The following is a 22,480-nucleotide window of genomic DNA, read 5'->3' as shown; positions in this document are numbered from 1 at the left end:
TCCAGGTGTATAAAATCTCATGATCCAGGTGTTTTATCCTGGCTTGCCCATCACTGCTGCTTCTGGAAAAACAAATGATTCCTTCCCCTGTGTCTTCCAGCTTGCTTTGTGGATGAGGTCCTTCCCTTGGACCCAGAAGGCAGTGAGCTGCTCTCAGATACATTTGCAGTCCTCAGCTGCAAAGAAATCAAGCTCTCAAGTATGAGGTCCAAACCTGAGGAGGACATTCAGGCTGATGAAGATGAGATGGCCATGGCCAATGCTGTCATGCAGGTGGCCCAGAAAAAGCTCATCTCACAGGTGAGAGGCACCTGCTGTGCTGTGGGGAGAGGGCTGGGCAGCTCTGTGTGTTGTAAAAGCACAATATGAAGGCAGAATTGGTGAGGGATGCTCGTTGTGGGGGTGGAGGGAGCAGAAGTGCATTTCCCAGGAGCCAGGGGAGCTGTGCTGAGCTGGATTTGTTCCCCACCCCTCTCCTTGGCGAGGCATCTGAGCGGAACAATGATTTCCCTGCACCTCTGGGCAATTTGCCTTCACTGTGAGATCTGAGTGACTTAGTGATGCATCTGAAAAGGCTCCACTTAGGTTAAAAGCCTCTGTGCATGTGTGTGGTGTAAGAGCAGCCTTAATTACAGTGATTCCCTGGCTGTGGAGGGAGAACTCCTCTGTGGAGCCGCAGAGTAGCTTCTCCTTCACTGCCTCGCATAACTGTTCATGCCTCGTTCACAAAAAGGTTCAAAAGAAGAATTTCATCGAAAACATCATCCCAATAATCACATCACTCAAGTCCTTGATGGAGCAGAAGAGGATCCCAGCTCTCAAGGACCTGATGAACTGTCTGAGGGTAAGGGGAAGTGTTTTCCTGCTGGTCGTGGTGTTTTGATCCTCTCCGGAGTCAATGTGCAACCACTGCCACAACCCAGAGCCTTGTGAGGAGGGAGGGATTCAGAAGATAGGATGTTGTGACACTGCCACTGCATTAAATAACGTGGGAGGTGGAGGGATTGGAGATGAGGCTCTCAGCGTGGAACGTGGGCAGGAGGAGAGCTCAAACGCTGCGAAGCTTTTCCACGTTCCGAGGAACAAATTGGAGTTAAAACTCTTCAGTCTGTTAAAAACACCTCTGCTCTACCAACTGGTGTTTCCTTTTGCTCACAAGCAGCTGTGATCTGAATGGGGATGTGAATCAGTAGCTGGGGGAGATTTCTGAAGGGCTCCAAACATTCCTTGTTGCTGCAGGAAATGATGCAAGACTACCGAAACGAAATCAAAGACTTCTTTGCTGTGGACAAGCAGCTGGCAGCTGAGCTGGAGTATGACATGAAGAAATATGAAGAGCAGCTGGCCAGGGAGAAGGAGTCAGAGCAGGAGCAGCTCCCAGCAGCCCACAGAGAGGTGGTTATTGCCATTAACTCTCTCCATGTCTCATCTGCTCAAATTCCTGTGCTCCCAGCACCCAAGCCCTGCCTGGGGACCCTGTCCATGGAGCAGGATGGTTATCAGGGGTTTTCCTCCCTCTTTTCCTCCCTCTGACAGAAGTTTTGGTTTCAGAGTCATTTAATAGCCTTAGAACATCAGCAAACAAAGCCAAGAGGAGCAGCAAATGATTAATGAAGAGAGAATTCAAAGCAAGTCTAGTTTGGCACTGGCTGGGCTTAAATGTTATGTTCTCTCTGTTCCCAGAATGATAAACTGGTAACAAAGAAAAGAGTTCACTTTGACTGACTTTAGGTGTCTACAAAGTGAAAGTTCAAACCTGTCCCAGTCATGAGATACTCTTTTAAATTCAGTGTAAAGAAATAAATATGTGCCTGAGTCAGTTGTCCTGAGCTATTTTAGATCCCTACCTTAAGATGAGGTGACTTCTTGCCTGGAAGTTCATTTCTCTGCAGACCTTAGAAGAGCACTTTATATATATAGACCTCTAAACTGGGACATTTGTGTCCCTGCTCAAAATTTCAAAAGGTGAAATTTTACCCAATAAATTGTTCCTCCCCAGCACCCTTTCCATCCATCCCACGAGGGGCAGTTCTGAAACACTCAGGCCCAAGCACCTTGCAGGGTTTTCTGCTCTTGTCTCCCCTGTCAGACATGACCTGTTCTCCTGTTTTCCACAGCAGGCTCCATCTCTGGAGAGAGCTGCAGCTCCTGGTGGCCAGAATAATTCCAGTGCTCAGTCCTCAGGGGGTGGGAGGCCATCCACACCTGGCTCCATCCCTCCCCCTGGCCCCTCTGAGTTTGCCACCCCTCGTGCTGAGGCTCTGAAACAGCCACTGGTGGGTCGCAGGTATGGGCTCCTCTTTTTACCTGGTATTTTACATTTATTACATATTTCTATTTATTTTTATTTATTTATATTTTATGTATTTGTGTTATTTTAATATTATATTCTAGTTTATATTCTGTATTTACTTATATTATTTTTATTATTTTATTATTTTATTATGTATCTATATCATATATATTGGTTATTTTTATATTAGAGTTCATATATTTTGTATTTTTATTTGTAATTTTTATTAGTTTTATTAAGTACTTATATTTGTTACTTTTATATTTCTGTTTATATATTTCTACTTTGGTTTTTTCATTTTATTTTATTATGTATTTATATTTTATATTAGTTGTACAGTAGAGTTTATATATTTTTATTTTTAATTTATTCATATTTATATTATTTATTTTATATTTATTTATGTTATATTTTATGTGATTTTTACAGTAAAGATTACATGTTATTATGTATTTTATATTTATTTATATTATTATATATATCTATTATAGTGTATATTTATTATGTTATAATTTTATATTATTTTTATATTATAGTTTATATCTTATTTTATATTTTTAATTTATTTATATTGTTTTATTTTATTTATTTATATTTTTATATTACTTTATATTAGAGTTTATATATTTATTGTCTTTTATATTTTAATTTATTTACATTATTTATTTTATTTATATATTTATATTTATTTATGTTGCTTTGCTGATCCTTTCTTTAGAGAGTGGTCTGAAACTCACGGGTGTTGCAGCATAATCTCATTATTAGATGTTGAGGGAGGGGACAGATTTTCCCTCAAGGCTCTCACTGGGGCTTTCAGAGGGAGATGCCAGCCCTGTCCCTTTGTGCCCCTAGGGCAGCGTCCCTGAGCACCCTGGCCATCCTCACCCCTGTCCCTGTGTCCCTTTGTGCCCTAGGGCAGCATCCCTGAGCACCCTGGCCATCCTCACCCCTGTCCCTTTGTCCCTTTGTGCCCTAGGGCAGCGTCCCTGAGCACCCTGGCCATCCTCACCCCTGTCCCTTTGTCCCTTTGTGCCCCCTGAGCACCCTGGCCATCCTCACCCCTGTCCCTGTGTCCCTTTGTGCCCTAGGGCAGCGTCCCTGAGCACCCTGGCCATCCTCACCTCGGCCAGGAAGGCCCTGCAGGAGAGGTACCAGCAGCGCAGCAGGAGCGTGGGCAGGAGCCTGTCAGCTTCCTCCGAGGCAGCAGCGGGCACAGCTGGCAGCCAGCAAGGTGAGAACTGCCCTGCAGGGGCACAGCTGGCAGCCAGCAAGGTGAGAACTGCCCTGCATGGGCACAGCTGGCAGCCAGCAAGGTGGGGATTGCTCTGCATGGGCACAGCTGGCACCAGCAAGGTGGGAGCTGCCCTGCCCTGCTCTGCACAGCCCCAGGTAGAGCTGCAGTGCATTCCAAATCTCACTCACTCCCTTCTTGTTCCCAGTCTCCTTCCAAAGCCTGAACCAACAGTCCAGTGGAGGAACCATGGCTGTGGTGGGGAGAGCAATCAGCACCCCAGAGGGTGAGTAGGAACTGGTGGTGCCATTACAATACAATAGATCTTCTGTGTTGAATATTCTGATTCTCACTAACCAATCTAGTACAAGATACAAATCCTACAGCATTTCCATACAGCCTATAAGAATCATTACATTACCATACTGTGTTACATTTTAAACCCTAAAAACTCCTCTTTGGGCCCCTTCTGCCAAGCTGTAGGGTCTGCTCTGACCCTTGGGCCTGTCTGCAAGCAGAGGGTGTTGTTCCATCAAAAGGGGATCACCTTCAGCCAGCCACACCATTGTTTTCCAGTTGTTCAGTAACTGAGGGATCTCAAAGCTTGCTTTCATTTCAATCTCACTTACAGTTTCCATATTCTCAAAATCTTTTGCCAGGCAATCATATTGATAAGGTTCTCCTGTTTCATCTTCCCCAACAATGGCTGTGGATTATTTATTTATCTAAGTGCTTGTAGGAAGGAAGAGCCCTCCTGAAACCAAGGGCTGAGAAAACTGAAACTGTGAAACTGAAAAGTACAGTGCAGTGTCTCCATGTGCATCTCACAGGCTCAGTGCCGGAGGGAATTTATTTTGGGATGCTGAGGTGACAGTGCCCTTTGTTCCCTCCTTGTCTCTGGGGTGCTGAAGAGGAAGGTGGTTGTGCTTCCTCAGCCCAGAGGTGTGGCAGTGCCCCTCACACACTGCAAACCCCTGACAGCCCTGAGCAGCCACTGGAAAATCTGATCCTGTCCTTCCTTCCCCATGTGCTGGGCTGCTCGTGTTGCCTCAATGTTTCTCTTTGCCTGAGCAATTAGCAAAAAAAAAAAACAAAAATAAAAGTAGGGTTTTGTGCAAGAAGTGTTTTTAGAGAGCAGGATTCTTTGAGTGCTGTGGTCTCCTGGAAGCTTGCACGGCTGTTGTTCTTAAAGCACCATATGGTGAAAAAGGAGGGAAAATGTTAATCTGCAGTGGTGCTGGAGCTGAATTCCTGCTTTGCTTGGAGGCAGCATGTGTCCTTCAGCAGGGAGACAAACTGTACAGAGCAGGAGCATCACTTCAGTCAGCGTGTGTTGAGCCATCTGTATGGCGGCACAGGCTGACAGACAACCAGAATAAAACATTTTATTCCTCTGCTGTATCATTCTGGGACTGCTGGAGACGCAGTTCTTTGTAAACAGGCTTGTACTTGAGAAGTTGGGAGCAGCTGTCCCCTCTTGCTGCCTCCTTCAGCTGTTCTGGCTGTGTTCTCTCCCTTCCCTTCTGTCTTTGGGGCTCCTCAGCTCCTGCTTGGTGCTTTGGGAGCAGCTTCAGTGAGCTGGGTGAGGGGAATTGTACATAAATTGTACATTATTGTGGAGATAATCACACTGCAAGGAAATCCCTACTTCCCCCCTTTTTCCCCCCCTTTCTTCCCCCCCCCCTTTTTTTTCCCCACCTTTTTTTCTCAATTTTTTCCCCATTTCTTTTCTACCTAATCTTTACCATTTCTTTCTCCTTTTTTTCCCTTCCTTCCCCATCACTTTACCAAGGTAACTTTTTCAGGCCCACACTGCACAGAGTCACTGGCACAGTCCTGGGAGATGCAGGGCAGAGCTAAGGCAGATGGATCAAGTTTGATTTCTGTGATTCCCTTCCAGGACAGGGCAGGAGTTGCAGAGCAAACCCAGCTCAGCTGTGAAGTCCTTTTAGCTGAGTTTCCAACTCTTGCCCTATAAAGCACTTCCTACCTTAATTCCTTGTGAAAGGTTCTGGGAAACACGAGCATAAAACAGAGCGTTGAGTTAAGTAAAATCTGAATATTGTGACATCTCTCCATGAGATAAATGACAGGAAAGAGACAGCTGACAACCAGGGCCTATTCAGGCAAGCTAAATTCTACCTAGCTCCCCTGTCAAGTGATTCCTCTTGTCTGGCTGCTCCTCACTGAGCGGCTCTTGAGGGCCTTTGGCAGTTTTCAGATTCTGCCTTGAGGAAGAGGAGCAGCTGCTCTGGGTGGGATGGCAGAGCTTCAGTGCCTGCAGGGCAGGGGGCACAGCACCAAGGTGCCACCCTGATGGCCCCCAGCCAGGGGGGCTGTGGGGCTGGCATCTGGGGGTGATGTGCCCATCACACTCAGCACAGGGGTTTGGGGCTGGGATTTGGGGTGCCCATCACAGCACAGGGGTTTGGGGCTGGGATTTGGGGGTGATGTGCCCATCACAGCACAGGGGTTTGGGGCTGTGATTTGGGGGTGATGTGCCCATCACACTCAGCACAGGGGTTTGGGGCTGGCATCTGGGGGTGATGTGCCCATCCCACTCAGCACAGGGGTTTGGGGCTGTGATTTGGGGGTGATGTGCCCATCACAGCACAGGGGTTTGAGGCTGGGATTTGGGGGTGATGTGCCCATCACGCTCAGCACAGGGGTTTGAGGCTAGATGGGAGACCCTGAGGTCTGTGAGGAAGAGATAGATCTGTGTGTTTGCAATTAACTGGATTTACTTACTCTGTGACACTTGAGTATGGCACAGCAGCGTGCCTTGCCCTCTGGCTGTGTCACAGGCTGCTAATATGTGATTTTTTTTATTTTATTTTATTTCCAGAGACCATGAGTGAGTTGACTTTTGGTGCTGGGGTCAGCCACATCAGCCTGATGCACACACCCCATTCAGCTCCAGGCAAGTCACCTCTGGCACTCTTATTTGAGGGGGAGGGGGAAATGAAACCAACCCCAAATGACCAAACTCTGTGGCATTTTGTAAAATACGAAAACATCTCTATTGTTTGCAGTGAAGAAAGAGGCTGAGGATGGGCCAAGGGATATCATCTGTTTGACATCACTGGAGAAACCGTGAGTGCAGTACGGGGCTGGGGCAGGCAGGGAGAGGGGCTGGAACAGGCACTGCAGGGAGAAAGAGAGAGGAGGGCTGGAAGAGGCACTGCTGGCAGAAAGAAACACTGGAGCAGCCACTGCATGCAGGGAAAGGGGCTGGAGCTGGCACTGCAGGAATAAAGGTTGGAACATCCACTGCAGGCAGAGGGGCTGGAGCAGGAACTGCAGGCAGGGAGAGCTGCTGGAGCACTCACTGCTGGCAGAAGAGGGGCTGGAACAGGCTGAGAGAGAGAGGGGCTGGAGCAGCCACTGCTAGGAGAGAGAGGATGGAACAGGCACTAAAGGCAGAGAAGTTGGAGCAGGCACTGTAGGCAGAAAGAGAGGCTGGAAGATTCACTGCAGGCAGAAAGAAACACTGGAGCAGCCATTGCAGGGAGAGAGGTTGGAGCAGACACTAAAGGCAGAAAGAGAAGCTGGAACAGCCACTGCAGGCAGAGAGGGGCTGGAAGATCCACTGCAGGCAGAAAGAAACACTGGACCACTGCAGGCAGAGAGAGAGGCTGGGACAGGCATTGCTGGCAGAGAGAGAGGCTGGAGCAGTCACTGCAGGCAGGCAGAGAGGGGCTGGAAGATCCAGTGCAGGCAGGCAGAAACACTGGAGCAGGCACTGCAGGCAGGGAGAGGGGCTGGAGCAGGCAGAGAACGGCTGGAGCAGCCACTGTAGGAATAAAGAAAGGCTGGAACATCCACTGCAGGTGGAAAGAGAGAAGCTGGAGCTGGCACTGCAGGCAGGGAGAAAGGGGCTGGAAGATCCACTGCAGGGAGAGAGAGGGGCTGGAGCAGGCAGAGAGGATGGAACAGGCAGGGAGAGGCTGCAACATCCACTGCTAGGAGAGAGGGAGGGACTGGAGCAGGCAGAGAGAGAAGCTGGAACAGGCACTGCAGGCAGAAAGGAACACTGGAGCAGCCACTGTAGAGAAAGAGAGGGGCTGGAGCAGGCACTGCAGGCAAAGAGGGGCTGGAACAGCCACTGCAGGCAGAGAGAGAGGGGCTGGCCAAGGGTTTGGACACTCAGGGCTGTTGTGCTTCCTTCCCGCAGCCCGTGCCGGCCCAGGGAGTGGAAGGTGGAGTCCCCAGCCCGGAGGAGCGGCCAGGCGGGGCCCCTGCGGCGCTCCCAGCGCAGAAACCCCCCGAGGGCAGACACCTGAGAGCGGCACACTGAGCTGCACACAGAGCTGCACACAGCCACCAGCCTCCTGAACTGCCCCTGGGACTGGAAACGGCTGTGGATGCTCATCCTGCCCTGTCTGCTCTGAGCTGGCTGCCCCCAGAGCGGCACACTGAGCTGCACACACCCACCAGCCTCCTGAACTGCCCCATGGATTAGAAATGGCTGTGGATGCTCATCCTGCCCTGTCTGCTCTGAGCTGGCTCTCCCCAGAGCTGCCCTGGAGATGGGCAAAGCCTGCAGAGCACAGGGATGGGTTCTAAGTGCTGCTCTTCACACTGCAGGGTGACAGGAGGGTGGCTTTTCACTCTCTGGATGTGTAATTTGTCCATTTGGAAAAGTAAGGGCATAATGTCACCACGAGCTTGGCAATAAATTCATTTATCACAGCTTGCAGGGCAGTGAGTGGCTGGGTTTGCTCACCCAATGCCTCATTGTCCCTCTTGGTTTTATAATAGAGTTGCTTTAATTTGAAAAAAGGTGAAACAGCTTGTCACTGCCACACCCCTAAATCTGGTAATTGCACGCTACATCACCTCTTATTTGTTGTGCAAACTCCTGTGTGTATGAACAGCCTTAATGTTCTTTTTATATGGAATATTTCCATTCTTGAACTGTGTTATTTCCAACTATTAGCATTTGATGAAAATAAATGGTTGCAGAATTAATTCCACCCACGGCGTCTCCCCTTTTCTTCAGCTGACAGAGAAATGATTTTATTTTTTTTCCCCTGTAGATTTCTACAGCTTCTCAGTCTCTTCTACCACATCATTGGTATCTTGGGCCCTCAGTTCAATTAATGTTGGCCCAGCAGCTTTTAAATAGAGGCTTTGACTTGGCTGCAAGCAGGGTATGAGTGACTCAGACAAGGTGGGTAAGTGCCTTGTTTATCACAAATATCCTGGGTAAATCTGACCCTTCCTGAGTCTCCCTGATGGCCACGTGCACCTCGCTGAAGTTTTCCTGTTTTTAGCTTTTATCACAGAGCTCATGGCCTAGATTTCATTGAAACCTGGAGCTGGGATCTGTTTTCTTCCTGCTGGTTTGTCCAAGTCAGACACCAGCCCCAGGCACGGAGCAGGGTTTGCTGCAGGAGTGGAAACAGAGGCACTTTGCTCCTGCACTGGAATCCCAACATTTGCCTCCACTTTCCCTACTCTCTTTTGAAGATCAGAGAAGCCTTCAAGTGAGGTTAAACTTTATTCCCAAAATCAAAGTCAGAGAACAGAGGATGTATGGAATGGCTTTGGCTGAAACTATGGCCAAACCATTTATTTCTGTCCTTTCTCTCCTGCCTTCAGCTATTATTTAACCACTCTGAAGGGTAAATTTGGATTATTTCCTGCTTTTAGTTTTGTCCTTGAGCAGTATCTGAGATGAGCCCTGTGAGTTTTAACCTGTCTTCTCTAGAGAAGAACCAGGAGCAAATGTCCAAGAATAAACTGATAAACAGCCCTGGACTTTGTCACCTCCATCCACTGTGAGTGCTCTGACAGGAGAGACTTTCCCTCATTTCACTGAATTGAAAACAGGAGCTTCCCATAATTTGGCTGCTTGAAAACCACCACCAAGCCCAAACAAAAACCCCTACAAGAACGCTTTATAGCCTGGTATTTATGTAAAACATTCTTGGCAAAGTTAAAAGGTAATACATTAGTACAAACCTGAATATTATTCACAATGATACAATGAATTCATCCATCAGCTCTCACGAGCTGGGTGGGGTAGGATCCTCTCCCCTTTCTCTCGTTAGAGATGCCACTGTGCATTTTAGAACTGGGGGAAAATAATAAAATGAAGTTTGGATTCCTAGCTCTGCTGGTTTGCAGATTGTGCTCCCAGAGCTACCCTGGTCCAACCCTTTCCTCTCTCTCCTTTACTGAGGTACCCTGAAAGCAGCACAGAGGAGCAGTGGGATGCAAAGGAATGTCAGAACAATTAGAGGCAGCAATCAGCACTGGGTGGTTGGATGAAGAGTGGCATTAAGAAGGTGACCAGGGAGAAGCTGCAGGAGATTGGTGATGGGTGAGTTACACAGAGAACACCTGGCTGGGGCTGCCCCATCCTTGCCTTTGCTTCCCCTGGCAGAGGGACAGGTGGCAATGCTTTCTTGGGGTGGAACAAATGCAGCAATGGCATGTCCAGCGAGGGCTCCAGGAGACAAAGCAGAGTAAAGCAGAACACGAAAAAAATAACACTGACAGTCCAAATTGTCAAGTATCCAAAATACTGTATACAGGAAAAAGTTAAGACAACTCAATTCATATTGGAAATACAAGAACACTAAATTCTGCTACATTAAAAAACTTCCTAAACCACAGCACAGTCCTAGTGTTGCATCCACATCTTGCAGCCTGGTCTCACCCAATGCTGTTCAACATTATCAACGTGGATATTTTGGGAAACAAAATATTCCCCATCATTCTCTCTAAAGTCAAGAGAACCAAATTTGGTTGGTTTTGCCTTTTCCTTTTTTTTTTTTTTTTCTTTACCATCTAGAGAAGAATTTCATCTGACACTGTAAAAGTGCTTTTGTGTTGAGCTTTTGCTTTCCCAAGCCCAGTAACAGTGGCCTTGGCCATGTGGTTTAACCTGCCAAGCTGCTGTAGCTGTCACACTGTGTTAGTGCTTTAGGGAACTTGCAGAGGGGCAGCAAACACTGAAGTCACTCTGTCACCTCTTTGGAACTGAATCCAAAACCCATCCTGGCTATTTCTTGCAACGACAAAAACAAAGTGTTGGTCACTAGCAAGAAATTTTTTTTTTTTTTCCCATATAAAAAAGTTGATAGCTCCTGCCATAAATTTACAAAAACTATCCCTGAGTGACTCTGTTCTGTGTCTGGTAAGACCTCTTGTGACAAGGAAATGGCTGAAGCTGGCTGAAGAGGAAAGAGATGCTGTTCCACCTGCAGCTTTTTGTTACACTTTGCACTAATACTGATATGCTCTGACAGTGCCACACTATAGCAACGTGTGAGCTCCTCTCCTGTAGCTTCGACAGTAAAAAAATAGCTCCATTACTCAAACGCTGCTGGCATCACATATTTACACTTTTAAATAGAAATGTTACCTTTTCTGAAGTAATCAAAATAGATCTTTGCAAAAAATTTAGAAGGTTGGGGGGGGTTTTACAAAATAAACGGAGAAGGTAAAAAAAGCTGGAGGAATCTCTCGGTACCTTTTATGGCAATCTTAGCCCAGGAAATTATTTGGCTTTAATTTTCCTGAAAGGGATGTCTTAGCAGTGGCTCCCTGCCTCCCCTGTAAGCCTCTTTGCCCACGGAAGGACGCAGGAGCCAAGCCTGCTTTGTGCAGATTAGAACCAGGGGTTACCTGGGTGCAGGGAGCACAGGCACTGCCCTGCCCCTGCCCAACAAAGCATTTGGGGAGTTACACAGGGCTGAGGGCATTTGTGGTGGTTTCACTGTCACTGGTGGCTGGGCACCTGAGCACAAGACAATCACAGATGTGGAAAAGTCACCAGCCAGGCCTGGGCAATGCATTCTTGGGAGGAAATCCCCCACATTCATTCTTTGAAGTCCATCTACTGCTGTATCAGCACCCTTTTTTTGTGTCTACTGGTAACACATTGCTGCTCATGTCTACTACAGGTTTACCTAATGCTGTGCCCCTGCTGGGTTTGCACGTTGTGGCCGTGGCCCTGCAGCACAAAGAGAAGGCAATTCCACAAACTTCACACAGCCCAGTCTCTTGGGAAGGACTGAAAGCCTTCCTCAGTCCAAGGACAGGTTTGGGTGATCCTGTTGGTATCTCCAGAGGCAGGGGAGACGCGAGTTGGGCAGTGAGGAGTTACTTTAAACTTTGGCAAAGAAAAAAAGATATACAGATAGCTAGCTATCGAGTTCTTGTGTGTTCCAAACTCTTCCAAGCGCACTTAATTCATCTTTTGCTCTTGCTTTGAGTTCCTGGAGGAGGTATTTTCACACTTGCTTTTGCTGGTTTGCGATCTCCTTTTGGCGTCTTAGATGACAAACGAAGACTTGTGTCTGAAGTCGCCCTGCAATGAAACAGTTTGGGATGTAGGAAGGATCCAGCAGCTTTCCAGGCCCCCAAAAGGTGGATCCAAGCTGTGTAACCATGCCCAGGCAGCTCCCATTTCCCATGGGAAGGAGAGGGAGGCACCAGTTCCCCTCGCACACCAAGGCGTGGCAGGGACTTTCTCATTCCCTCACTGATATCTCTGCTAACGGGAGAGGCTTTTTCTGCTCTTAAGCTCAGCGATCTACTCAAATCCCAAAATACAAATTCTCTCCTAAAAGCATCACGTCCTGCCCACTTAATCCAATGAAACTCATCCTAAGGGGGGGGTCAGGCCACGAGATAACTCAGAGCAGAGCTGCCTCTGATAGCTCCTGGCATCAGTCACTTCAGGCAGCTTCAACTCCTCATCATTTCTAAGGAAATGACTCAGCCCTCACCCTTCTGTTTCCCCTCTGTTCCCCAGCCCTGCTGAGGAGGGGAGCCCACTCTCACAAAGCCTGTGGGCCCTTCCAGCTCCCCGTCCTCTGCCCACCCTCTTCCTCTGCTGCCAGAGATGGAAATGCAAAGCGTTTGTTGGTACCTCATCATCTGTCCGGATATAGTTAACGCCATCAGGCTTTGCTGGAGTCTTGTAGCTGAAAGAAAGGGGGAAAAAAAAAATCTCATTTCTGGGACAGGAAGACTGCAGGGTTTTGGAGGGGAGGTGCTGGGGAAGATGGAAATGAGGAGGAGGAGCTGAGTGAGAAGCAAGCAGAGAGAAACCCAGTTTGTTTTTCAAATGAGATATCTGTGTTTATTCCATCGTTTACCATGACTGGGATTTTGTCTAAATTCCCCTTCAGCACAGGGCGAGAAGATTGCTGTGTGTTTCCCTAAAACTCTGCAAAGAGATAAACTGATTCTGTCCTGGGCTTTGCTGCTTTGGTGTCTGTCACTGCCTTTCTGTGCCTCCTGCTCTGTTTCCTGTGGCAATTATAAAGTTCATTTTAATCCTTCACTGCCAGAAGCCTTCAGCATTTTTCTTAGTTACAAGGAAGCACCACTTGTTTGCAATCCCACAGGAACTCAGGATTTATACAAGACTGTCAAGTCCAGTGTATGCCAACCCTCAGCTGCATTTAAATGGCATATTTAGAGCTTTTTTCTGAAAAACAAACGAAACCAATGAGAAAAACAAGACAGGACTTGTGCTGAAAAGCAACATTTAGCACAGAACAAATCTATCTGGTGAGAATCTTGGCTTTGCATATATTATCTCCTCTCCAGACTCTGTAAGGACATCGAGGCTTGTCTCTGATGCTAATGCTGTTGTTTTTAACATTTTCATCTGCGCTTCAGAACGGCTGTTTTTCATCCCAAATTTAGGTCCTCACAACTAGTGAGACTTTCTGTGGAGAGCCTGCTCTGCTGCATCCATTCCCTATGCATGTCCTGATGCTTCAGACTAATTAGGCAGCGAGCTGAGATCATTAAACCACGGCCCTCGTTATGCCAACAGCACAGGAGCTGCTGGACAAACACCTGCAGGCATTTAATTGTGCTGGGCCCCCTTCTCCATGCAGAGGATGAGGGTGGATACCAGAGCACAGCTCTCATCCACATCACAATTCTCCCTTAGGAAAATGCCATCCATTCCTGGGAGTGTCCAAGGCCAGGCTGGATGGAGCTCTGAGCAGCCTGGTCTGGTGAAAAGTGTCCCTGTCCATGGCTGGATGGTCTTTAAGGTCCCAATTTACTCTGGGATTCTGTGATGATTCCATGAAATAAACCTGGGTGCTGCAGGGTTTTACAGCTGGGCATTGGGTGCCTCAGGGACTGGCTTGGCCTGAGGGCTTTGGTGGGGAATTAGGCACTGAAATTCCTTTTAGCCGCTAATTCTTGGCACCCTTCAGACTCCTCCACGCTACCTGAGGCTGCAGGGAGTTGTCCAAGAAGCCCAACTTACCTTTCCCCACTCTCTTTGCCATTTGCAAAGTATCCCCTTCTGTAGGCACAGCAGATCCCAAAAGTGATGAGCACCAGGACTGCAAGGACCACCAGGACTCCCCCGATTATCCCACCAATATTGAGGTCATCTGCCAAAGAGAGACACCAGCTCAGTGCTTCTTCAGGGCAGCAGCCACATTCCAGCTTCACACACACTAAAATGCCATCTCTCATTTTAAGCAATAGTTCACAGGGAACTAGTAAGTCCCCGACTTCAAGATTAAATCTGTTCACAATCTGACGTTTCCCTGCATTTTCAGATTATTTTTATCTCCTTATGTTTGGGGCTATGAGAAAGCAGGGAAGACTTAAGGCTGTAGGATGTCCCCCCCCCCCCCAATCCTGATGGTGATGGCAATTTATTTATGGTGATAAATCAGCCAGCGTTGATGAAAACTGTACAGAGAGCCACTCACAGACTTCCATCTCCTGCTCCTCACACTTGGCAAAGCCAGCCTCGTTTGTTGCTATGCAGGAGTAACGCCCTGTGTCACCTTTGTGCACTGCATGGAAAACCTGGGGAGGGAAAAGGGACAGAGGGAAGGGATGTGACATGAGGAACAAGGCACTGTGAGGGTATAAAAATGTGTATAAACATGCATCTCTGCTAAGATCATCTCCCATCAATCCTCCCTCTCCCAGCTCGCCCAGACCCTGGCACACCTCACCCTCTTCAAATTATTCATTCCTTGAAAGCCAAGCAATGTTTTGGTGAATTTACAAACAGCCTTAAAGATAACCTGTCCAGGCAAACAAGTGTTGATCAGAGGTGTCAGGGCATTACCAGAGTGCCCGTGGCAGGGTTCAGGGTGTAGGAGGAGTTGTGGGGTTTGGATTTGCTGTCGGCTGACAGGGGTTCGCTGTTGCGGTACCAGCTGTAGGTGGACTTGGGGAAACCTTCGTTCTCGTGGCAGTGAAGAGAGGCTGACTTGCCAACAGGGACAGCTTTAGGCACAGAGCATCTGGGAGTCACGGGTTTCACTGTGGGGAGACACAAACCAGGTGAGTGGCACTGAAATTCTCTGCTCTCTTAGGCAAAACCATCCAGACTTCCCATTATTCCCACCTGGTTTTAAACCTCCCACTGTTTGGAGATGCCCACAGCCCTTTGTGCTCCCCTTGCAGAGGCTGTGGGTTTGTGTCCTAGATTGCCAAGAAAATTGTATTCTATTACATTTTATATATTTATTGTATTTTATTTATTTATTTTATTTATTGATTCTATTTTATTTTATTCTATTCTGTTATTCTATTGTATTCTATATAGAATTGTATTCTATTTGCCATCTGCATGGCAGTTGTCTTCTGTTCAGTGGGCAGTTTTCCTTATCTCTTTCACACCCACTCCTCCCTCTGGGGTGACATCTGCTGATAACAGCTATTGAATGTCCCTGCATGGCTGATAAGAACTACAGCATCCCATTGGGAGATGTGAGCCCAGAGGGAGGAGCCAAGTATTGCTACCTGGATATAATCTGGAGATTCTGGAACACCAGCCAAGCATTCCTGCCTGGATATAATCTGGAGATTCTGGAACACCAGCCAAGCATTCCTGCCTGGATATAATCTGGAGATTCTGGAACACCAGCCAAGCATTCCTGCCTGGATATAATCTGGAGATTCTGGAGCACCAGCATGGCTTCTCCACTGGATTTCCAGAGGAACAGCAGCTGCCTCTGCCCCTGGATCGCCAGAGGCAGAGACTGCACCTTTCTCCAGGATCCCTGCTCCAGCAGAACCAGCCCTGACACTCAGGAGGGCTGAGCCACAATTCCAATGGGACTGCTGCCAACAGCCTGACCCACAGGGTGTCAGGTTGGGTTCTGACTCTCTCAGTGTTGGTTTAGTTACTGCACTGTTTATTTTATCCTTTTATTTCCTTCCCTAATAAAGAACTGTTATTTCCTGCTCCCATTTTTTTTGCCTGAGAGCCCCTTAACTTAAAATTTATAGCAATTTGGAGGGAGGGGGTTTACATTTTCCATTTCAGGGGAGGCTCCTGCCTTCCTTGGCAGACACCTGTCTGTTCAAACCGAGCCAGGGAATAATGGGGAGTTTTGGATGGTTGGTACCTTGGACTGTGAGCTGGATGTTGATCTCGTCGATGGTTTTGGTGTCGGAGGGTGCAGCCACCTCACAGCGGTACGTGGCCGTGTCCATCCTCGTCGTGTTCTTGATCACCAGGGAAGTCCTGCTCAGGATCTCTGCCCGGGTCGCAAAGTCTCCTGACACACAGGAAAGAGAGGGAAAAACAGCAGAGGAATCAAGATTAATCACTCAAGACTGAAAACCAGGCTCGTTTTGGGTGTATGAATTAAGTGGTTGTTCTCAGACTCTTTTCCAGAGTCAAAGGAACTCAACGCTTGAAAACTCCAAAGGAAACCAAAGCTGCCAACCATGTAAGAGGATGAACTGGAAAGCATCACTCCAAACCTCAGAAACTGTGGCAAAATCGAACTTCCAAGACAGTCTCAGGCCTTGCCTCCTTTGGGAGATTCATTTGGATGTGGCTCTTGGTCCCATGTGAAGTGCTGGAGTAATTCCAGGTGGAGTCAAGCCCTCCTGGCACTGGAGTTCTCCTGTCAAGCCAGTGAGGCTGCTCCTAATGCTCCCAGGATGCTGCAGATCCCTGAGCAGCCTCAGCAGACAGCACTGGCAGCTGGACACACAGAGCCCTGCTGAGGTGCAGGTGGAGCCCTCAGATATTCTATGGAAAGCCTGGAAGGGTCAGAGCCTGGTGCTGAGAGCTCAGACACCCAGTGACCATGGGACCCACAGAAGGGAAGGTGTATCATTCCTTTCTGACCCCAAAAATACCTCCTAAGGAGGATCTCACTCCAGCTCCATGTGGCTCCTACTGTGAGCTGTCAGTAATGAGGCAGGGAGGTAAAAACATCCTGCTCCCTCTCCATCCTGCACTTCAACTGTTCCAGAAGAAAGCAGCCAGCCAGCCAGAGCTCCAGGCTTGTTTGTTCCCCATTGTGCTGTTTCTGAAAGCTGTTTTGGAAATCTGAGAACAAGGAATCTTCATACCCTGCATTTTGTTGCCAAAAAACACGTAAGAGGTTTCTCCATTCCGGATTTTCTTCCACTCGATTCTGGGATCAGGCGTCACCGTGGATTTAATGATGCAGGACAGCTCCACACCTAGCAGGAGAAATGGAGGCAATCCAGATTAATAGGAAGCAGCTGTGTTTTTGCTCTGCTCTGAGCATTTTCACTCAGTGTTTTATTAGGAGATGCTGCCCACAAAGCAGAGCCTTCCCTTTCATCTGCCTCACAAACAGAAACGCTGCTGGGTTCCAGGAGCTATTGGAAGATGGATTTTGGCCAGCAAAAATAATAGCCCAGCAGATATCAGCTATGGAGAGAAATGAACACCCTGTTCTCTGCAGGCTGGGGCTCATGGCAAACAAAACCTTTAGTCAGAGTGAGCCCTCAGCCCTGTCCTGCTGCTGAGCAGAGCCACACTGTGAGCCAGGGGTGCAGCATGAGCCTGGGCACTGCCTGGGGATGGGCTGGGACAGCAGCTCCTGGGGATAAACCTGTCACAGACATCTTCTTATGAAAAATCTTTTGTTTAGGATTTTTCCTCCTGAGAAGCTGAGAGGCCTCAGGAGCAAAATGTAAACAATGGTTATCTGCTGCCGTAAAATGCAACAGGTAGATCTTTGATTGGCTTATCTTAGATGTTTATAATTAATAGCTAATCACAGCTCAGATAGCTTGGACAGTGTCTGAGACAGCTACTTTTGTTATCATTTTTTTCATTTTTATTCTTAGCTAGCTTTCTGATGAAACTTTTTCTTTCATTCTTTTAGTATAGTTTTAATGTAATATATATTATAAAATAATAAATCAAGTTTTTTGAAACATAAAGTCAGATCTTAGTCACTTCTTTCAACCTGAGACCCCTGTGAACACCATCACATAAACCCAGCCAGCCCTGTCCCCTTTGCAGCTGGCCCTGGCACCCCATCTCTGAGAGGAGCCTTCCCAGTGTCCCAGGCACGTCTGTAGGAGGGCCAAGAGAAAATGTCGCAGACATCTGTTATGAAAAATCCTTTCCTTAGGGTTTTTCCTCCTGAGAAGCTGAGAGGCCTCAGGAACAAAATGGAAACAATGGTTATCTGCTGCTGTGGAATGCAACAGGTGCATCTGTGATTGGTCTCATAGAGTTGTTTATAATTAATGGCCAATCACAGTCAGCTGAGAGTCTGAGCCACAAGCCTTTGTTATCATTCTTCTCTATTCTTAGCTAAGCTTCTGATGAAACCTTTTCTTCTTATAGTTCTTACAGTATAGTTTTAATGTAATATATATAATAAAATAATAAATCAAGCCTTCTGAAACATGGAGTCAGATCCTCGTCTCTTCCCTCATCCAAGAACCCCTGTGAACACCGTCACAAGAAAATATAAATTTCTCTCTCTGTGTATTAATCGCATTATTTTCCTTCTCTTGGGACCCAGTTCAAAAAAGCACTTAAGCAGAGACTTTGCAATGCAGTGGCTTGCAGAGGACCTCAATAAACCATTTAAAACAGGGAGATACAGCCACATTCTCAGGCACTCCTCTGAATCCCTGGCTCTGGTAGTCCTGAGGAACCAGTGAGCAACGAGCCAGATTTTCCTGCATTGTTCGGCCTGATGCAGCACAGGCAGCACTCACTTTGGAATTCCTGCACCACGGGCTTGGTGTTGCTGGATGTCAGCTCCACAGCTAAGAGTCTGCAGCCTGCAAAAACAAACAGAAGGTAATAAGAAATAGCACAGCTCATAAGTCACCCAGCTAGGAGCAGGCTGCCTGCTGAGAAATCCTCCTGGCCAGCTCTGAGGAGTGACTTCCCCAGACAAAACCTCTTCCTGCCTACCAGCACAGCTCCAGCAGGACTGAGTTTATTTAGGAGTTTGTGGTGTAAATACAGGAAAATATAATTGTTGGAAGTAGCAATTAAAGAGGAGGATTAACATAATGGCACAAAGGCAGTGCCAGCATGAGCCATTTCCTTGTGCTTGTTTAGATGGGAAAGGAACTGTGGCTAATGCCACTTTCACAGGAGTGAAAGTTTTATTTGGAAAATTCACTTGAAGGTCAGAAAACAGGAAGCAGATCAGTCTCCTGAGATCTGGAGTTCCTGGGAGATGGAATGGGCCAGGCCTGGCCTCTAGCAAAAAATGCTGATTACACTGGCAAATACTGCAAGTGTGGTAATGTAAAATGTGAGTAAATCACAAGAGGACTGTGATTCAGGAGAAAACAGCTCAGCTCTTTGGGCAGAGCCCCAGCCAGACCCACACTGGGGAGGAAGCTCAGCCATGCAATGCTGTGAGACTCCTTACAACACAAACCTGCTTGTTCCCTTCCTGCTCTGAGCACTAATTCCCAATTAATCCAGTCAGCTTCCCTCTTTTGCACGTTCCTTTAGCTTGAAAAATCTGCCTTCTGTGTCCCTTCTGCTGTGCACCCCACCAGAGCAGGCATCAACAGCAGTCACGCTCTGCTGGATGCCAAATTCACCAACAGCTCTCCAGAGGGAGAGGGAAACAAGCAGGGATTTCCCTGGGAGAGGAGAGTAAAGCAGACAGGATATTCTGGAGCTGGGTTTTCTGGTTTTCCTTCTCTCATGGTGTCACCAAACCAGGCTCCAAAGCCCCTCCAGGAGGAGGTTCCATGCTACAGTCAAAATAATCAAAATAATACAAAATATTCAGCTGCAGGGGCCTGCTGTGCTCACATGAGCAGCTCTGCTGTGACAAATCCCATCACAAGTTGGTGGAAATCTAAGGGAGATGCCCACTGAGCTCGCTGGGCATTGATCAAACAGCTTAAAAATGATGGAAAACCCTGCCTCAAGGACGTGGGATGTGGCTGAAGGCTAAGAGTAAAAAGCCGTAACAATCGTGGATGGAAAGCAGAAAAGGGAGATGTGGAGAAAGAAATGCTCTCCAGCATCATGACCCAGCTGGAAATTTCTGTGCTGGCTCTCAGGGGGGAAAACTTTTGGGCAGGGACAGCATCCCTCTGTGGAGCGGCAAGGCAGCAGCCTGAGAAACACCCAAGAGCTGCAAAGTCACTCCCACTGAAAGCCTGAGGGCCTTCAACACCTAAACCCCTTCCAGCAATGCTGAAATGTTCCCTGCTGGTTCCTGTTAAACGCTGACGCTTTCCTGGTACCCCAAAGACCACCAGGGAGAGCTGGAGTTTGGCAGGGCTTAGAAAGCTGCCTTTGTGTCCAAAATCATTGTTTCTCACACAAAAGCCACCAGCTGATGCTAACTAATGGCTGGCCCAGCCAGAACTGCTCCTAGCAGGACTTTTCCACCCTTCCCCCTCTGCACTGGAGATGGTCATGCAGCATTTGGGAGAAATCCAATACTGAGCTGAGCTGACAGAGCTCTGCACTGTGGTTCTCTCCAGGCAGGAGCTGGTCTAAGCAGTAATTTCTGCAAGTCTGTGTTGAAGCAGAGTCCATTTTCATGAGAGTTGCTGCTTCCAGACCTACTCCCTGAAAGCAGGGAATTGTGCCAGGCAGTGCCAATGCTTTCCCTGCCCTCTTTTTATCACGGAATTATGGACTGATCTGGGTTGGAAGAGACCTTAATGACCCTCCAGTCCCACCCCTGCCATGGCAGGAACACTTTCCACTATCCCAGGTTGCTCCAGCCTGGCCTTGAACAGGGATCCAGAGGCACTCTGTGCCAGGGCCTGCCCACCCTCCCAGGCAGGAATTTGCCCTAATATCCAGTCTGTGCTGTCAGCTGAATCCATTCCCCTTGTCCTGACACTCTGTGCTCTTGCAAAAAGGGATTTTTAAAGTCCCCTGATCCTCCAGGTGTTCTGTGTGGGAGTCCCATCCTCAGGAGCATGAACAGATTGCACTGACCCCAGCAAACCCCAGCAAATGGGAAGCTGCTCTAATCCCCCAAAGACAAGGCACAATTTTGGGAAAATCCTTTTGGAATCTTCACACGTGTTTCCAACAGCATTTGAGTGCCTCTGCTGTGAGATTGCTGCTTCTGGAACCAAGAACTGAACTGAGAGCCCAGGCCTGAGCATTCAGCTGATGCTGGCTGGCCTCCTCCTCTGGACCAGTTTTAGTTTTGTTTCAGATTCTTGCTTGCACAATATCTTTTTCTGGAAAAATGCTGTCCCATCAAACAGACATGGCAACAGTCCTACATCTGCTGTAGTTAGAAAATCTGTTCAGCTGAAGGTGGGGATAACAAAACCACAGAGCTGTGTAGCTCTGAGGGAGTTTTGGCTCTGGAAATATTCACTCCAGGCCAGTGGGACTCCATCAGACTCCAGCCCCATCTCATTTCTCACAAACTGCTCACAGCAGGCTTTTTCTCACCCAATAAACACAAGAGATTCAGGTCTATCCCTCAGGCACAAAGTAGGATGACAACAAATTTTAGACAGAAGCTGAGTCCTTGGAGACTGTCTGAGAGGTTCTGACATTATTACATGTATTGACCGTGGGCAGAGATCAATGTGGCTGCTTAAATCACTGCTAAGGCAGATTTATTCCCCTCTGTGTGGCAGAATACTGCAAGTAGCATGTTCTAAATTAAAAGAAGGTGACAGCAAAGCCAAACAAAAACCTGAGCTGACCATACAGACTGTGCAGCAAGAGAAGAATGCCTTTCTAGAACCTTGCTCTGCTGGCAAGAGTTGTTTGTTTGTTTTGTTTTGTGTTAAGTTATCATTAGTGCTTAATAATCTTCTAAAAGGTGTTGCTTTAGGCTCCTTCCAGCCCAGCCAAACAAGCAGCAAAGGGTTTGTGTTATGTAAATCTCACTTCAAAGGCCCCAGCAGCCGGGGTTTGGAGAACAGCTGGAATTGCATTCCCTGTCCATGTGTGCCACAGCATATTCCCTGTCCGTATGTGTCACATCCCTGGATTCCCACCAGATCCATATGTGCTGCAGCTCCCAGCTCCTACCGAGTCTCCATAGGCTGCAAAATCCCAAACCCTACCAGATCTGTGTGTTCTACCCCTCTGAGTACCTACCAGCTCTCTGTGTGCTGCAGACTCAGCCAGACATATGGTTGAATCCCAAATGTCATCAGTTCTCCAAAATAGAATCCAGGACAAGCCACCGAAGTCTATAGCATATTCTTATGGCACTTTTTTCTTTTTTTTTTTCAGCTATAGAGATCCAGCCCATGCTTGTTACTGTGACTCATGGTATCTGAATCATTTTAAAATGCTATACTGAAGAAAAAAAAGCAGCTTTATAGGCGACTCTGTGTGTTAAATCTCCTTTCTACTGTTCAAAGCCAAGCCTGACCTTCCATCTCCTTCCATCCTGATGTCTTTTTGAAAGCTCTAGGCAGAAATTTGAAGAGGGGGTAAGGTATTGTGTTATAGGGAAAGTGAGAGGATGACCAGGAGAGAGTTTGGAGAAGTTGCTGGCAGCATCCTGAGCAGCAGCCTCGCTCAATGTTATCTGATACAGTAATTTTAGTGAATGCACTGTCAGGCACAGGCAGTACAAAACCACGCAGCTGCATTTAAACACCTGCCCACCAAAGCAACAAAAATATTCCCTGCTCGAGGTGCCAATCATCAGCAAGCCCTTGCTGGATTTGCAATTCAAAGCGTGCCTAAGCCATGTGGGAAGCTGTGATAAACCACACGCCTTGTTAAGCACCTC

General features: G+C 47.6%; 2 protein-coding genes across 3 annotated transcripts in view; one reads left to right on the top strand and one right to left on the bottom strand.

Annotated features, from left to right (window-relative positions):
• The window catches only part of NCAPD3 (non-SMC condensin II complex subunit D3), a 40,640-nt gene extending 32,184 nt beyond the window's left edge, over nt 1-8,456 (top strand). Inside the window, exons 27-36 of one of the 2 annotated variants that reach the window (XM_058819074.1) lie at nt 101-300; nt 734-844; nt 1,240-1,395; nt 2,118-2,287; nt 3,382-3,524; nt 3,733-3,810; nt 6,212-6,219; nt 6,372-6,444; nt 6,557-6,617; nt 7,699-8,456. In XM_058819074.1, coding sequence (XP_058675057.1) covers nt 101-300; nt 734-844; nt 1,240-1,395; nt 2,118-2,287; nt 3,382-3,524; nt 3,733-3,810; nt 6,212-6,219; nt 6,372-6,444; nt 6,557-6,617; nt 7,699-7,807 — 1,109 coding nt within the window. In that variant the 3' untranslated portion in view covers nt 7,808-8,456. Of the gene's footprint in view, nt 1-100; nt 301-733; nt 845-1,239; nt 1,396-2,117; nt 2,288-3,381; nt 3,525-3,732; nt 3,811-6,211; nt 6,220-6,369; nt 6,445-6,556; nt 6,618-7,698 lie in introns of both variants that reach the window. The other variant, XM_058819073.1, reaches the window with a different exon arrangement.
• A 659-nt stretch (nt 8,457-9,115) lies between these two features.
• The window catches only part of JAM3 (junctional adhesion molecule 3), a 35,417-nt gene continuing 22,052 nt past the window's right edge, over nt 9,116-22,480 (bottom strand). Inside the window, exons 2-9 of the mRNA XM_058818953.1 lie at nt 18,489-18,554; nt 16,851-16,964; nt 15,890-16,042; nt 14,602-14,798; nt 14,234-14,333; nt 13,777-13,906; nt 12,412-12,466; nt 9,116-11,847 (exon numbers count right to left, since the gene is read on the bottom strand). Of these exons, the coding sequence (XP_058674936.1) occupies nt 11,812-11,847; nt 12,412-12,466; nt 13,777-13,906; nt 14,234-14,333; nt 14,602-14,798; nt 15,890-16,042; nt 16,851-16,964; nt 18,489-18,554 (851 nt within the window). The 3' untranslated portion in view covers nt 9,116-11,811. The remainder of the gene's footprint in view (nt 11,848-12,411; nt 12,467-13,776; nt 13,907-14,233; nt 14,334-14,601; nt 14,799-15,889; nt 16,043-16,850; nt 16,965-18,488; nt 18,555-22,480) is intronic.

This window comes from Ammospiza caudacuta, chromosome 23 (genome assembly GCF_027887145.1).
Source record: "Ammospiza caudacuta isolate bAmmCau1 chromosome 23, bAmmCau1.pri, whole genome shotgun sequence".
In the NCBI taxonomy this organism is placed as follows: domain Eukaryota; kingdom Metazoa; phylum Chordata; class Aves; order Passeriformes; family Passerellidae; genus Ammospiza; species Ammospiza caudacuta.
This window is presented reverse-complemented; position numbering and strand designations above follow the sequence as displayed.